The sequence below is a fragment of the Eufriesea mexicana genome, unplaced genomic scaffold, assembly GCF_001483705.2.
Source record: "Eufriesea mexicana isolate 0111107269 unplaced genomic scaffold, ASM148370v2 scaffold654, whole genome shotgun sequence".
Lineage (NCBI taxonomy): Eukaryota > Metazoa > Arthropoda > Insecta > Hymenoptera > Apidae > Eufriesea > Eufriesea mexicana.
The window spans coordinates 316,492-331,078 of NW_016908877.1; the positions used below are offsets into that span (position 1 = coordinate 316,492).

The 14,587-nt window shown below is 43.0% G+C and overlaps 1 protein-coding gene across 1 annotated transcript in view; it reads left to right on the top strand.

Annotated features, from left to right (window-relative positions):
* Positions 1-4,638: 4,638 nt before the first annotated feature.
* Positions 4,639-14,587, top strand: part of LOC108546484 (serine/threonine-protein kinase 32A) — a 40,942-nt gene continuing 30,993 nt past the window's right edge. Inside the window, exons 1-3 of the mRNA XM_017898568.1 lie at positions 4,639-4,943; positions 10,822-11,919; positions 14,182-14,237. Coding sequence (XP_017754057.1) covers positions 11,871-11,919; positions 14,182-14,237 — 105 coding nt within the window. The 5' untranslated portion in view covers positions 4,639-4,943; positions 10,822-11,870. The remainder of the gene's footprint in view (positions 4,944-10,821; positions 11,920-14,181; positions 14,238-14,587) is intronic.

Below are 14,587 nucleotides of genomic sequence, written 5' to 3' on the forward strand. Positions count from 1 at the left end.
ATATTCTAGGCTGAGACAACAGGTGTATATCTTTCCAGCTGTTGCAAGCCAAATCCAAGGGTTGGGAAAATAAAATTCGCCTGGAATCCATTTAAATCCATAAATATAAAATTTCGTTTAAAACCTGGAATTGCAATCCATAAATTTTTATCGCTGCTGTCGCACGTTTAAATAATTTTGACAATTAATTGCGTTTCCCATTATACTGAAACAGAAGTTAACAACGTTGATTTAAATTCTTTTATCTTTATTCGATTTTTGTGTTCAATCCTATTCACGATTGTGCCTACGAAAGAGACTTTATCCACAAAAAAAAACCCACTCTCGCTCCTCCATCCATCTTATACCAACCGACCCCCATATTCACGAAAACATCCATCTCTCCTCACGGAATAAAATCCAATTTTACCGGCTATTACATCGAACTATTATCCACTCTCGAAAAAATCCTATTCAACCGCCGCCACTTAATATCCCTGGTCCTCGTTATTCCCTACAGTGCATTATAGAAAGCCATGAACGGCCACTCGAAACCGTATTTCGAGCGTGTGTCGACAATTTCCATCGATCAATTACTGCGGTCTTATCCACACGAGCATGGCTCCGCGCGAGGATGCCTCGAATTTCGTCGAAAAGCTGGTAAAAATATGAAAACATCTTTAGATTTGTAGAAAAATTGGTGTCGGATTTTGGCACTTGCTGATTCGTCAGACTAATTCGTCAGAAACCTGGTATCTTTAGATTTTCTTTAGATATTTGGATCTTCAAGTCACATGGAGTATACACATACAACTTGTTTACTGACAACAGCTTTGCAATTTTCTAGGAGACTGAATTGCAGATAGTTTTATAATTATGAAAAAGTAATTGCTTCTTGGAAACTCTTTCAGCAAACAGAAATTTATATTATGGAATATACATGATATCGATGATGTTTCATGCTGTAAGAATAAAGGATAAGTTTGCAACACGATTAATCTATCTTAATTTATATATCAGTGCATGCGTAGATCTTAACTTGGAATCGTTTTCCAAAGATTTTCTTCTGATATTTCTCATGCTCAAAAAGTAGCAAAAATACTTAACATAAATGCATCAAGAAAATTTATATTCTAAAAGCATAAATATAAATATAATTTGTAAAGGTTTTATAAATTGTTATACTTACTGTTAATAACAAATTAAAATTGTTAATAACAAATTTCTCGCAACGTATATTTATAATAAAAGTGAAAAAATTAATAAATCATTGATTATTACTTAAGCTTGTAATGCACTTATGTTAAAAAGGTACCTGTAATTTGCAAAAAATTTATGAATTATTACACAAATTGTTAATAACAAATTAATATTGTTAATGATAAATTGTTCACAGCGTAAATTTATAATAACAGTGAAAAAATTAATAAATTATCAGCTATTACTTGAAGTCATAATGTATACTTGTGTTAAAATATACCTACAATTCACAAAAAGTTTATAAATTATTGTACTGATTGTTGATAAGAAATTAATATTGCTACTAACAAATTGTTCGCAACGTATATTTATAATAACATTGAAAAAATTAATAAATTATTGGCTATAAGAGCAGAAAATTAATAATTAATAAAATCGGCAGAGTCCGAAAATTTGCGATTGGGGTGGGGGGCTCGGCCGATCGGAGGCTATATAAGGGGCGACGCGAGGCAGTGGAACTCATTTGTCGGTTCGACTTCGGAAGTGACACGTTAAAATTTGTGCGCGAGGGGTGGGGGTCGAAATGTGGTTGGGACTAGCCACCCCATCCACATCCCACCCCATTAAACAATTTACTAATAATTTTTTTTATTTTCAGCTATTAATTATTTTTTTTTATTTCAGATGTTAGTTTTCGTTTGTATTTATTTATATTTGGACATTCGAATATTTCGTATAATATTCGAATGTTTCGTTGTTGGTTTAGTTGTGTGTCATTGTTAAGTTTCTTATATCTCATCGTTGGGTTGTTGATATCTTATTATTGGGTTGTTTATGTCTCATCGTTGGGTTCTTAATAATTATTTTCTTTTCAGGTCTAATTTATTATTTTTTCAGGGTTTAATATTTTTTCTTTTCAATATATCTTATTATTGGGTTGTTTATGTCTCATCGTTGGGTTCTTAATAATTATTTTCTTTTCATGTCTAATTTATTATTTTTTCAGGGTTTAATATTTTTTCTTTTCAGGACTTAATTATTTTTCTTTTTTCAGATTTTATTTTTTCTTTTCTGTCGATATTTACTTGAAAATTCGAATATTTCGTGTAATATTCGAATATTTCGTTGTTGGTTTAGTTTTGTGTCATTGTTAGGTTTCTATTGTCTCATCGTTGGGTTGTTCTATCTATTTGGTTTATCATTGTGGTTCATATTCGTTTCTCTTTTGTTGTCTTTCCTCTTACTAATCCGTTTCATTTCAGGTTTATATATATATATTTTTTCCAGGTTTATACATATTTTCTTTTTAGGTTTTCAAATTTTTTTAGATTTCATTCGGACCTAAGGGGCCTGGTGTTAGACCTAAGTAGTTCTAAGATAGATACCTAGACTAAGACTCATGTGCGCGCTGTCTATACAAAGGTAAACTATATAATTTGGAGCGAATATATACATTTCATATTTTCCTAGCTTCATCCCTCCCGTTTACCAAATAGAACATAATTGTTCTCGTGGTAATCGCGATTGTTCTTAAGTACGGACTAGCCTACGCGACGTACTCTCGTGCACTCGACAACTTCTCGTCTCATAAGTCATCCTCACGATTTGTCTCCGACACCCACTTCCAGCCACTGTCAATCTCGTCATGCATCGGGTTCCAGGGTGGCCCTCGGGTCTCTGTTTCTTCTGGACTCGATGCGGGGGTCCGGCACCCTGGTCGTACGCGACTGGGGCATGGGCCTGCAGCTGGACGGGCATAGTGTCTACGGTCAGACCACTTGGGATGATTAAGTTCTACCCCATGGGGCAGGGACACGAAGTGTCTGTCTGGTTTGCAAGGCCCCGCTGGACCCTCGTATCGACTCTGGGAGTTTCATTGGTTCGGGGACTATCTCGGTTCACGTGTAAGTCATGACGAGAACGGCAATGACTGGACTTGGACTAGGCCCGATCGCGAGGATGCCGAGGCATGAAGTTGTCTCTGTGCACGGGAGTACATCGCCTAGGCTAGTCGGTCTTTCGAATAATCGCGATCTCGTTCGGGCGCGTCGCGACTTTCTCTTAGTTTTTCATTGCTCGCGTTTTTCATATTTGATTCCCCATTTTGTGGGAACTTGGAAATATTAGAGTCTTAGTGTTGCGACAGTAGATTAATAAATTTTAGTATACCGTATCGAAGACCCATTTGTAAGACACGAAATTTAATAAAGTGTCAGTAGATTCGTTTTAACTTTTTTCGCTCCAAGTTAGGTTAGGGTGCCTTTGTTATAGGTAGCGCCAGCAGGCTGCGCCACTAGGGCGCATGTCCGGGTCTCGATGCGTAGCCACCTCCACGTGGTGAGACCTGGTAATTGGAATTATTTTCCAAAGAGAAATCTTTGGAAAATAATTCCAAGCTAAGAGCTACGCACAAAGTATGAGATATTAACTATCTCTTGTAAATTTTTAATCTTCCCTTTGAACTTTGAAAATTATTATAACACTCCGCCACAATTATATACCCTTATGAGTGTTATATCAAATTTATTTTCTACCATTTTTGATATACCGGTAGATAAATAGAAAAAGAAACCTGTAATTTCTCTGTTCAAAGAATAATTTCAATTTTACCTTAATGCCACTCGTTATGAGATAGGCAAGGATAGAAGATGAAGCGACATTCGATCAGCGCCATCTATGATTTTGGATGCAAAGCTCAAGAAAGCATCAGGAACACAGAATGCACGAGGAGGTCGTCCGAACCTCGTCACGTGATAGACAATTATAGCTATCGGTTAAAAAAGGATAGAGACAACGCGGTAGTGAAAAATCGCAAATTACCAAGTTTCTACGATTAATTTATGAACTTTTATAACTGTATCGCAAAGTTGATACTTTGGGCAACATTCTTATGTAATTTTTGATAATAATTTGTGGCTAATTAGCTTGTTATTAATAATTATTTGAAGACGTACGTAATTCGATATCAACGAACGGCATGGTTGTCCGATAAAATTAATTATGGACAAAACGAGAAGTAAAATGTACTAAAAATGGTACGAGAAGATGCGCAAGAACATTATCTTTCCAATGCGTTCATGTAATTCATAAATTAACTGCACAGAAAATAGTTATTAACGACAAACTATTAGTATCTTCGGCAGCAGTTCGAACACTCCATGCAATAATTATTAATTATTATAATAATTACCGATTATCATTATCAAAACTTCACGAGACGTTGGATGCATTAAAATATACATAAGAAACGTGCGGCAGTAGCACAACTCAGTCTTACACCGGAAAGATTGACGTTTGGACAGCTTTTTGGGTAAATTCCCCACCGTGCGGCAGAAATACGCACGGCACGCGCGAAACGCAGCCACGGAGGAGGCGTCTCGGCGCAGACGCCGCACCAGATTCACGTACTCGGGCCGTGATCCGTTGAACCGTCTAGGAACGTCGACATTCGCGCGGCGACTGCGACCGCGACCGCGGCTGCACGGCATTCTGCCATTTTCCTCACGCGGTTCTACGACCGATCGCGTCCGTCGACCTTACCATGCTCCAGCCCGTGCACACCTGTCTCCGAGGGATCCTGCACCGTTCTCGTCGCGCGATATTCCACGCTGCTGCGAAGAATCAGCCGGAGAGGTCCTCCTGTGCGCGCCGCTGTTGACATTGCTCTTCCGCCGCTCTTCATTCCACTTTCTCGGATGCTCCTTTGGATTTTTCCCAGGAGCACCCCGGTGAACATTCGTCACCGTGAGATTGCGAACGGACCAGTGAGTGGATACCATGTTCTTAGTGCGAATTTTTAGCAAAATTTACCGAAATTCACCGAACAAAAGTGTGCACGAAGCATAGTTGGCGTAAAATTTCAAACGCGAATCGAGTAGCCTATAGTCGGTCGATGCGAGGGTCGATGCTAGTCGAAAATGCCAGTTGCGAATTCGATTTGCTCGGTGGTCATCCGCGGTTGTACGGGATCCTCGGGATGTGTTTACCGTTCGGGCGGATTTATTCGATCAGGGTGTTTTATCTCGGACACGTCTCGCTGCTATTTCCGTTCCGCTCGATTTTCCCTCGATTTTCCCTCGAATCGAATATCGATCAAAGCAAATTATTCCGTCTCGTTCTCGCAACTTCCGCGGACTTAGCCTCGTGCCCCCTTGGGGTTCAACGGCGAAGAAACTCGGATCGATCCGCGCGAAATCGATTTCCTTCCGCGACGCGATCGATCGATCCTCGCTTCACCGACATTCGCGCCACATTACCGTGACATCGGAGCAATAATTAGGCGTTATTCCTCGTTACGCGCTGGCTATTACATCGCGGCTGCTCGGCCGTCGCGGAGTACCTCGCGGATTTTTATCACGATCCATCATGAAAAGGGAAAATGTTACCGGCGAGACCAATTACGTGCCGTGCTCCGTGAAAAATGCCTCGTAACGCGCTTCGCAGGGAAACGAGTGGAATGGCATTAAAGAGACTCTCGTTCCTCCATCGCGCGATAAAGCGGGAAACAGCAGCGGGGCGAGGGAGAAAGGTATTACACGTGTGAGTCAGATTTTATATCGGTATGGAGGAGCGTAAATAGCCGAGACTGCTCGGAAAAGGAAGTTCAAACATTTATCTCGCGTCCGGGACACTCGCGTGGAAGGAAGAGGGGGCTGATACGCGCGGAAAACGAACTCTCGTCGGATTTCCGAAAAATGTCACGGCAAACAGGAAACTTCCAGCTCGATTTTTCCCCTTCCGTTTCACGCGTTTCGTATTTTCCATGGGTGATAACGCGCCGTTTCGGGTGGGAACGAGCGATTAATTGTCCGGTGGGCGGAGCGTAACGAAAGACAGTAATCGCAATGTTAATTTTGGGAAAATAATACACGGGATTGGCGAACCGGAAGGATAACGACCATAAATAACGAGGTTGCAACAATCTCGGCAAGTAACAACAAAATATCACGCGACGTAAACTGCGATATTCTGGACGAATATGGACATGGCGCGGGATGCGAGCAGATAACGCGGTGTTACGCGATAGCCTTGGTCGGGACCGGAAGTACGGGCGGTACAAAGGTAACTATACCGTGGCTCCGAATTACGATCTATCTATCTGCCTACTGTCTGCCCATTTCCACGGGGAGACTGAAATAAAAATACTTGGAAACTCGAGATAGCGAGCGTAATATCGCGCGGGTTGAAATTGGCTTTGTTGGTTGCCGGGTACTAGGGGCTGAAGAGTGACTGGAACCTGGAAACGGGGTCGAACGGGACCCTTTTTCCATACCGTGTTAGCTGCAGGTGGCTTTTCAAACGGAACGTACCGGGTATAACGTGCAACCCGCTGAATTAGCACGACTAATGTCGCGAACGAGCTGCGGGTTTGCACTTCCGGTGGCGCGACTCGTTCACCCCGTTCACGGCGCGCCTCACCCCGCTGCCTTTTCGCCCGCGTTTGTTTCCGTTTGCACGAGAGGCTCGTTTCTGGCCCGCGAGACCACGTTTCGTGAATAGGCGTGGATGAAAAGAGGAAACGAAATGGGGATGGTTGGCAGACTCGAATAGAAAATGTTTCGTCTTGTCTCTTTTTTTTCAAAGCATTTCTCTCTCTCTCCCCGATGCCAATCAGCCCCGTGCAGATCGTCGAGGGGAGATAACACGTACAGGCTTTTCGGAATATGAAATTGGCTGGAAGAGTCGTTGGTTACTCGTGGCTTTTATTAATTAAACGTTATTACGAGACAGCGGGGGCAGCACGGTCGCCGAGAACGCGTGCTGATTACGACGTCCGTAAACGACCAGCCGGTGTAATTGGGTAACAAAATGGCGCGAACAGCGTGATCGAGGTACCTCCGCAAGGCCGTGGACGGACGCAAGGGTTGAACTGGGACGATCTTAAACCGATGATAGTCGTTCACGAGTTTCCTAGTGTCCTGATGGAAATTGTCGAGCTTACCAGTGCCAGACATCTCGTCGCGCTCTTTATAATCCTACGCCAGGAATAACGCGGTGATCGATCAGGGGGCGCGAGTTTTACAGCGAAATGGAGGCTGCGAGGTATTAACTACCGGTGCGAGCTCGTGGTATTTCAGAGAAAATATCAGTCGAACGTTTTCCACTCGTGATTCACGACGGCCGGCGATCGATTACGCGTTTATTAATCGCGTTCTCTGTATTTAACGACTCGTCGTCCATCACGAGTCTACAATTTTTATTTTTAAAATATTTTCTCACACGGTGAACCTAGATCCAGGACTGATTTATTTTATTTCTCTTTATCCTCGCGTTTATCAACGGTGCTTCCTATTCGTACGCGAAATTTTGCGTTCGAAATGTCCGCCGGAATAAAAACGCTCCTTAATCTCAGCCGCGACAAGATCTGCGAAAGCTCGCGATAAGAAATCGTACCACGACTGCCTTCCCCGCCGTTCCATCGATCCCCGGTTTATCGCGATCCCGACGAAACACATTTCACCGTGAAAAGGAACTGGAAATAGAGAAGGAATAACGTGCATGCGCGTCACGCGTGTCAATAAGTCCTTCTTTGCCGTAGAAACAAAAGTGGACCCTCGAGCAACGCGAGCAAACATCGTTCGGGAACGAGACGAAGGAATTGCATCGACTGGGCGTGTCATAGCAACAAAAACCGCGATTATGGTTCATGGGGTGGCTGCATCGATTCCTTCCCGAAGAGAAACGTGCAACGTTCAGTTCGGGATCGATGATCCAGAGAAATTTCCACTGCTAAGAGACTCTCTGCTCGAGTATCTTCGCGTTGGATCCTCGTTAATCGGTCGCGCGTGTATTTTTATTCGATTTTTGCACTCGATGTAAAATTAGCTACCATGTCGATAGATGTCGATACTGATTCTTGCGAAAATCGAGTGGAGATAGAAACAGGGGAGTGGAATAATAGCGAATCGAGTTGGCTCGGAATTGATCGAGCATCAAAAATTTCAATTTCAATTTCAATGAGGCAAGGCAAGGATTCTTGCACCTTCGTAGAAAACAATCGTGAGGATATAATCATCGCGAAGACCCGGGATTTACAATTTTTCTGATCATTTGGATCAGAAGGAATGTTTTATTTCGCGTTTGCCAGAGTGGGATCGGAATTAACGTCCATCGAGTGTATTTTTATTCGATTTTTGGACTCGACGTAAAATTAGCTATCATTCTATAAATGTCTATACTGATTCTTCCGAACGTGCTAAAATAAAATAAAGATAAAAATTGGAGGGTGGAATAATAGCGACTCGAGTTGGCTCGCAATTGATCAAGCATCGAAAATTTCAATTTTAATCACGCAAGACAAGGTTTGCATCTTTGTGGAAAACAATCGTGAGGATATAATCATCGCGAAGACCCGGGATTTACAATTTTTCTGATCATTGGGATCATATGGGATATTTTATTTCGCATTTGCCAGAGTGGGATCAGAATTAACGTCCATCGAGTGTATTTTTATTCGATTTTTGGACTCGACGTAAAATTAGTTATCATTCTATAAATGTCTATACTGATTCTTCCGAACGTGCTAAAATAAAATAAAGATAAAAATTGGAGAGTGGAATAATAGCGACTCGAGTTGGCTCGCAATTGGTCGAGCATCGAAAATTTCAATCAGGCAAGGCAAGGATTCTTGCACCTTCGTAGAAACAATCGCGAGGACCTGGGGTTTACGATTCTTCTAGTGGATCAGAAGGGAAATTTTATTTTACATTTGCCAGGGTGGGATCGGAATTAACGTCGATCGCGTTTATTTTTATTCGATTTTTGGACTCGACGTAAAATTATCTATCATTCCATAGATGTCTATACTGATTCTTCCGAACGTGCTAAAATAGAATAAAGATAAAGATTGGAGGGTGGAATAATAGCAACTCGAGTTGGCTCGCAATTGATCGAGCATCGAAAATTTCAATCAGGCAAGGCAAGGATTCTTGCACCTTCGTGGAAAACAATCGTGAGGACATAATCATCGCGAAGACCCAGGATTTACAATTTTTCTGATCATTTGGATCAGAAGTAATGTTTTATTTCGCGTTTGCCAGAGTGGGATCGGATTTAACGTCCATCGTATGTATTTTTATTCGATTTTTGGACTCGACCTAAAATTAACTACCATGTCGATATCGACATGTCAATGTCGATACTGATTCTTCCACACGCGCTGAAATAAAATAAAGATAAAAATTGGAGGGTGGAATAATAGCGACTCGAGTTGGCTCGGAATTGGCCGAGCATCGAAGATTTCAATTTCGATCAGCCAAGATAGTGATCCTCGCACCTTCGTTGAAAATAATCGCGAGGACATAATCACCGCGAAGACTCGGGATTTACAATTTTTCTGATCAATGGGATCATAAGGGATGTTTTATTTCGCGTTTGCCAGGGTGGGATCGGAATTAACGTCGATCGAGTGTCGACGGTGAAAGAGAGTCGAGACACCATGACATCGAGTGTTACCTTCGAAACGAAACAAGCAGACGATATTAACCCTTTGCCCTCGACGATTTTTTGGCTACGGACGAGTAGAAATTCAAAGATTCTCTAATAAACAACTGACGATACTTTTTCGAGCAGTAAATAAAGAATTGTATAATAATAGAACTGTAGAATTATCTGATTTCGATACCTCGCACACTGTTACATTACATTAAATTTGATATATTAATTAATATCGATCTTCCAAATTTTATGAAATGGTGACTGAGGGTCACCTCTCGAGTGCAAAGGGTTAAAGGAACGTAAGAAAGGGATGATTTTTACGGTACACTCGTAGGAGCATCCCTTTGAAGTCCATCCGCATAAAAGTTCTACTTCTTCTTGGAAAAGGAACGTAAGAAAGGGATGATTTTTTCGGTACACTCGTAGGAGCATCCCTTTGAAGTCCATCCGCATAAAAGTTCTACTTCTTCTTGGAAGAGAAAGAGAGGAGGAATAGCACTTTGCCCAAACGAGAATTAAACGAGTATGCAAATTATATTTGCCCGTTCCCTCGTTCTGGGTTAACGCCGAGTCGAGTAATCACGCTCAGCGTCGCTGCAAATTTCGGAAAAATTCCTCGCGCCCTTTTCTTTTCCCAAACAATCGTCGATATTCGCTGCAGATTTGCAAGCATCGTGATTCTCGAAGTGCACCACGTTCGTTCGTAACACCGCGACGAAATCGGCCTTTAATTAATGCAAGCTTTTGAAAAGCAGCGCAGTCGCGAGTCAAGAAAGATGCAAAATTCCCATTGTCCGCAGAATTTTTCCCAGCTGTACGAGATTTCTGGATTACTTTATTCTCGAAAGCTACTTGCCGCTCGGGATCGTTTATTTTCCAAGCGCCAAAGAAAATTAAGCGCTGAAAATTTTCAGCTCCGAGCACCGTTGTTTCATCTGCTTTCAAGTATCATTGTCTTTCCTACGAACTTCCCGTCTCAACTTTCACGCGCGAGAACTTCTTTTCCCGGCTGTGTAAAACTCGCGCGAGATTGCGAGGGAAATTTCCATGAACGATTTCCATTTCACGCGGCTCACCGGTTACGCCCATTCCTCGCTGGCAAAAATCAATGAATTCGCGATTTCCGACGCGCGAATCAGCAAATTACTTGGCTGTTTAGCCGGTAACCGCGTCTTTTCAACCGACAAACGAATTTTCTGTTCGCAGGCCACCCTTCGGCATTAACGTCCCTACACCGCCATCGTGCTTCCGGCTGCTCGTTATTCCGCGAATTACGCGAGGTCGGCCTTGATTAATCCCTGGATCGTTGTGACGGTAATCGACGCAACAGCCCAGACCGTCGAAACCTCCGTCATCGTCTGAAACCATCAGTAATTCCTTCAGAAATCTCTGGGAGTTGAAATTATTTTGCTGTTGACCTAGCTGACCCCGCAAAAAGGACGCGACAGGTATCCCAGGTCGCTGATGCTGAGGACAAGGGGTCCAAAATACGCGTATCCGAGTATCTGCGTATCAAAACCAGCTAACCGAAGACTGGGGAATAATTACAGGCGTAAGAAGGACAAATGAAAACAGAGAAAGCGTGAGAAAAGTGGGAAGAATAGGAAGTTGGAAGATCAGAGAAGTCCGCGGAGAAGTTGGCGAGGTGTCTAGACTCGGCGAGATTGGGCAAAAGGCGGAGACAAATAGGAGTTGATAGGTAACGGGTGTTGGAAGTTGGAAAGTGGTGCAGGAAGGGTCGCGAAGCCGCCCTGACACACTTCAACGACGTGGCCATATCTGACGGAATGGAAGAGAAGACGAGGTGAGGAAGAACAGGCGAAGCTACGGGCTCGATCGAACGGAAGAAAGCGAAACGTGGTGGTGGAGAAAAGTAAACAACCCTGCGCAGGGGGTGCAAAGCGGGGAAGTGGAGTGGAAGAAAGAAGGTGACGCCGAGAGCGTCGGAGGAGTCTTGACAAAAAGAAACGACCTTCGAGCAGAGATCTAATAACAACGAGACACGGGGTTGGGGGAATATGAAGAGAAAGAAACAAGATTAAGTGGCCGGGAGACGAGGAGCTGGGACGAATAGAGACAGCGAAATTGACGGCAGAGGCGCGGATATTCGATCGAATGAATAACCGAGCCATGAGTGGTTGGAAGCATGAGAATTCCGAGTGGATGTCTTCCCTCGACCCGAAAGTACTCGGCTACACGTTACACCGGCCACCGTTACTCGCCTCACGTATCCAGAGCCACTGAGAGAGGCAAAAATGGGTGCCAACCAGTCGACGAGGAACGAGCCTATCCCTGGGGAAGAAGGTGAGTCCCTGATCAACGCGAATTTATTATATACTTTTGTTAACTACTTGCGCTAGAAAGACGTGCCACGCACGTCGTCCTGCTTTTGTCGCAGAATCGCTAACGACGTGGTGTACACGTTATTGGACAATTGTCATAGAAACACTGGACTGTTCTGACACACGCCTCTGTGAATTTCTTGCCAACGCAAGTGGTTAAAGGGGGTATAACGTAAAGGAATAGTAGTCAGTGGAAACGGAGTATAGATTTTTATTTAACGGGCGAACGGTTAGAACTGTTTAGGCCTGTTTAGGGCCACGTAGGTCACAGAAAACAGGAGACAAAAGACAAAACGCAGGGGAAGGGATCGCTCCCACATCGCTAGGATGTAGAATTTACTTTACTATTTAATTTTACTACAACAACCTTGAACAGAACTCGAGGAGAAATTAGAGATTTTAGGTTGCTAGCTAGACTTGGTCAATCTGTCGGTGAACATCCTTTGATTTCGAAGAACCTTTCTAGGGGTCTATGGGGTACTATATAATACACTAACTGTATACTATAATTCTATAAAATATAATTGTGAAATATACATCCCTTATCAACGCGAATTTATTATATCTCTCGAACAGAACTCGAGCAGAAATTAGAGATTTTAGGTTGCTAGATAGACTTGGTCAATCTATCGGTGAACATTCTTCGATTTTGAAGAACCTTTTTAGGGGTCTGTAGGGAACTACATAATACACTAACTGTATACTATAATTCTATAAAGCATAATTGTGAAATATACATCCCTTATCAACGCTAATTTATTATATCCCTCGAACAGAACCCGAGTAAAAATTAGCGATTTCAGGTTGCTAATTAGAATTGGTTCATCTGTCGGTGGACATCCTTCGATTTCGAAGAACCTTTCTAGGAGTTTGTAGGAAACTATATAATACACTAACTGTATACTATAATTCTATAAAGTATAATTGTGAAATATACATCCCTTATCAACGCGAATTTATTATATCCCTCAAACAGAACTCGAGGAGAAATTAGAGATGTCAGATTGCTAACTAGACTTGGTCAATCTGTCGATGAACATCCTTGGATTTCGAAGAACCTTTTTAGGTGTCTAGAGAACAGAATGAATGGTTAAAAGTGCTGGGGGCGAACGTGTTAAGAAAGATCAGGACTCATAGCGAATCTCTCTCGTTTCATAGCCAGCCGTCGTCATTCTATTTATAAGCTTACTTTATTCTATTAAGAAATCAACAACACTATCTTAAACCAATCCACCGAAATACGATCCCACATTTGACACCAGGATATCAAAGGATGAACGATTCATCGACGAATAGACCTCGGTATCTCCTCGAGAATATCTGAATTTAATAGACTTACAGTAAAATTAGCGACGTGGTTCCGGCTAGTTCAGTTTCAAATGTAGGAACGGACTGCTGCTCGTTAAAATTGTCAAACTTTGTCAGGCAATTAGTTCACGTATCGTAAATCAGCGTCTGGCTCGTTAACAAACTCTGGTCCTGGGATTTAATATTCGCGATAATCGTTGCATCGCGTTCAACCGAACCCGCGTGTTCCTCGTTCGGCATACCTCGGGAGCAGATGTCCCGAAGACGAATTCACCCCGAGGAACACGTTTTGTCTCTGGCATTAATTAGTAAAACACGAAGAAACCCAGCTCGACTCGAGAGTTTAGCGTAAAATAGCTGCGTTAAAGGACAGTTCTATTAAAGCCAGCCGTAATGTAATTTCGAACTTGCCGGCGGGGTCCCTTTGAAAATAACCTGGCAGCGATTCTCAAAGACGCCTGTTTCTATGGCGTTAATTAACAGAAGTAGCAAATCATTTTGCCATTCGGATGGGACGCTCTAATTGCATCTGCTAGATCAGATGTTCGCGATTGAAACGCGCGGTTTTCTGCAACTTCTGGAAATTCGTCGTCATCGGGGACTCGTGCCGAAACTGACAGGATACGCTGATGCGATTTCGGGAGGAAGCGGTCGCGACATCGCCGACGATAAACTTCCGGCCGAGTTGCACGGAGTTTGCACAACCGCGAGTCCTGGCACGCGTGTGCGCGAGCTTCCGCTTAATCGCTACTTTGCCAGTAACGTTGCGGCTTTGTTCAACTATCCACCCCTGTAAGCCTTCGATTATTCGCCGCTTTTGTCGGCGAGTCGGCGTTTCGTTGCACCGCTTGTTCCCTTAAAATGCAGCAAACGAGCCTTTTGTTGTTAATTACACGCCCGTTGTCTCTCGTTTCAGTGAACTTCGATCACTTTCAAATCCTGCGAGCTATCGGGAAAGGAAGCTTCGGAAAGGTACGAGATAAACGTGCGATGCACGTGCACGATAGACCCCTTAAGATAAAGCCATTGGCACGATGTCGATTCGCTATTGGCAGGGGTTAGCCCGACCCCCGTTTCCTCCGCGATTAGAACGCTTGTTCGCAGCATCCGTAATCCCGAAATCGTTCCCTCGAATAATCGAGTTAACACAAAGGTTACGCGCGGAATAATAATATCGCGATAATATCTGCATCCGTTATCCGATTGATATTAGATTGAAATACCCGCTGCAATTTATACGGTTCCAAGTACGCGCTTGGAAATTTAAATTCCCGAGTTGAAATTTTCGAAATTTACACGCGAGGATCCGCGTGTTCGAATCG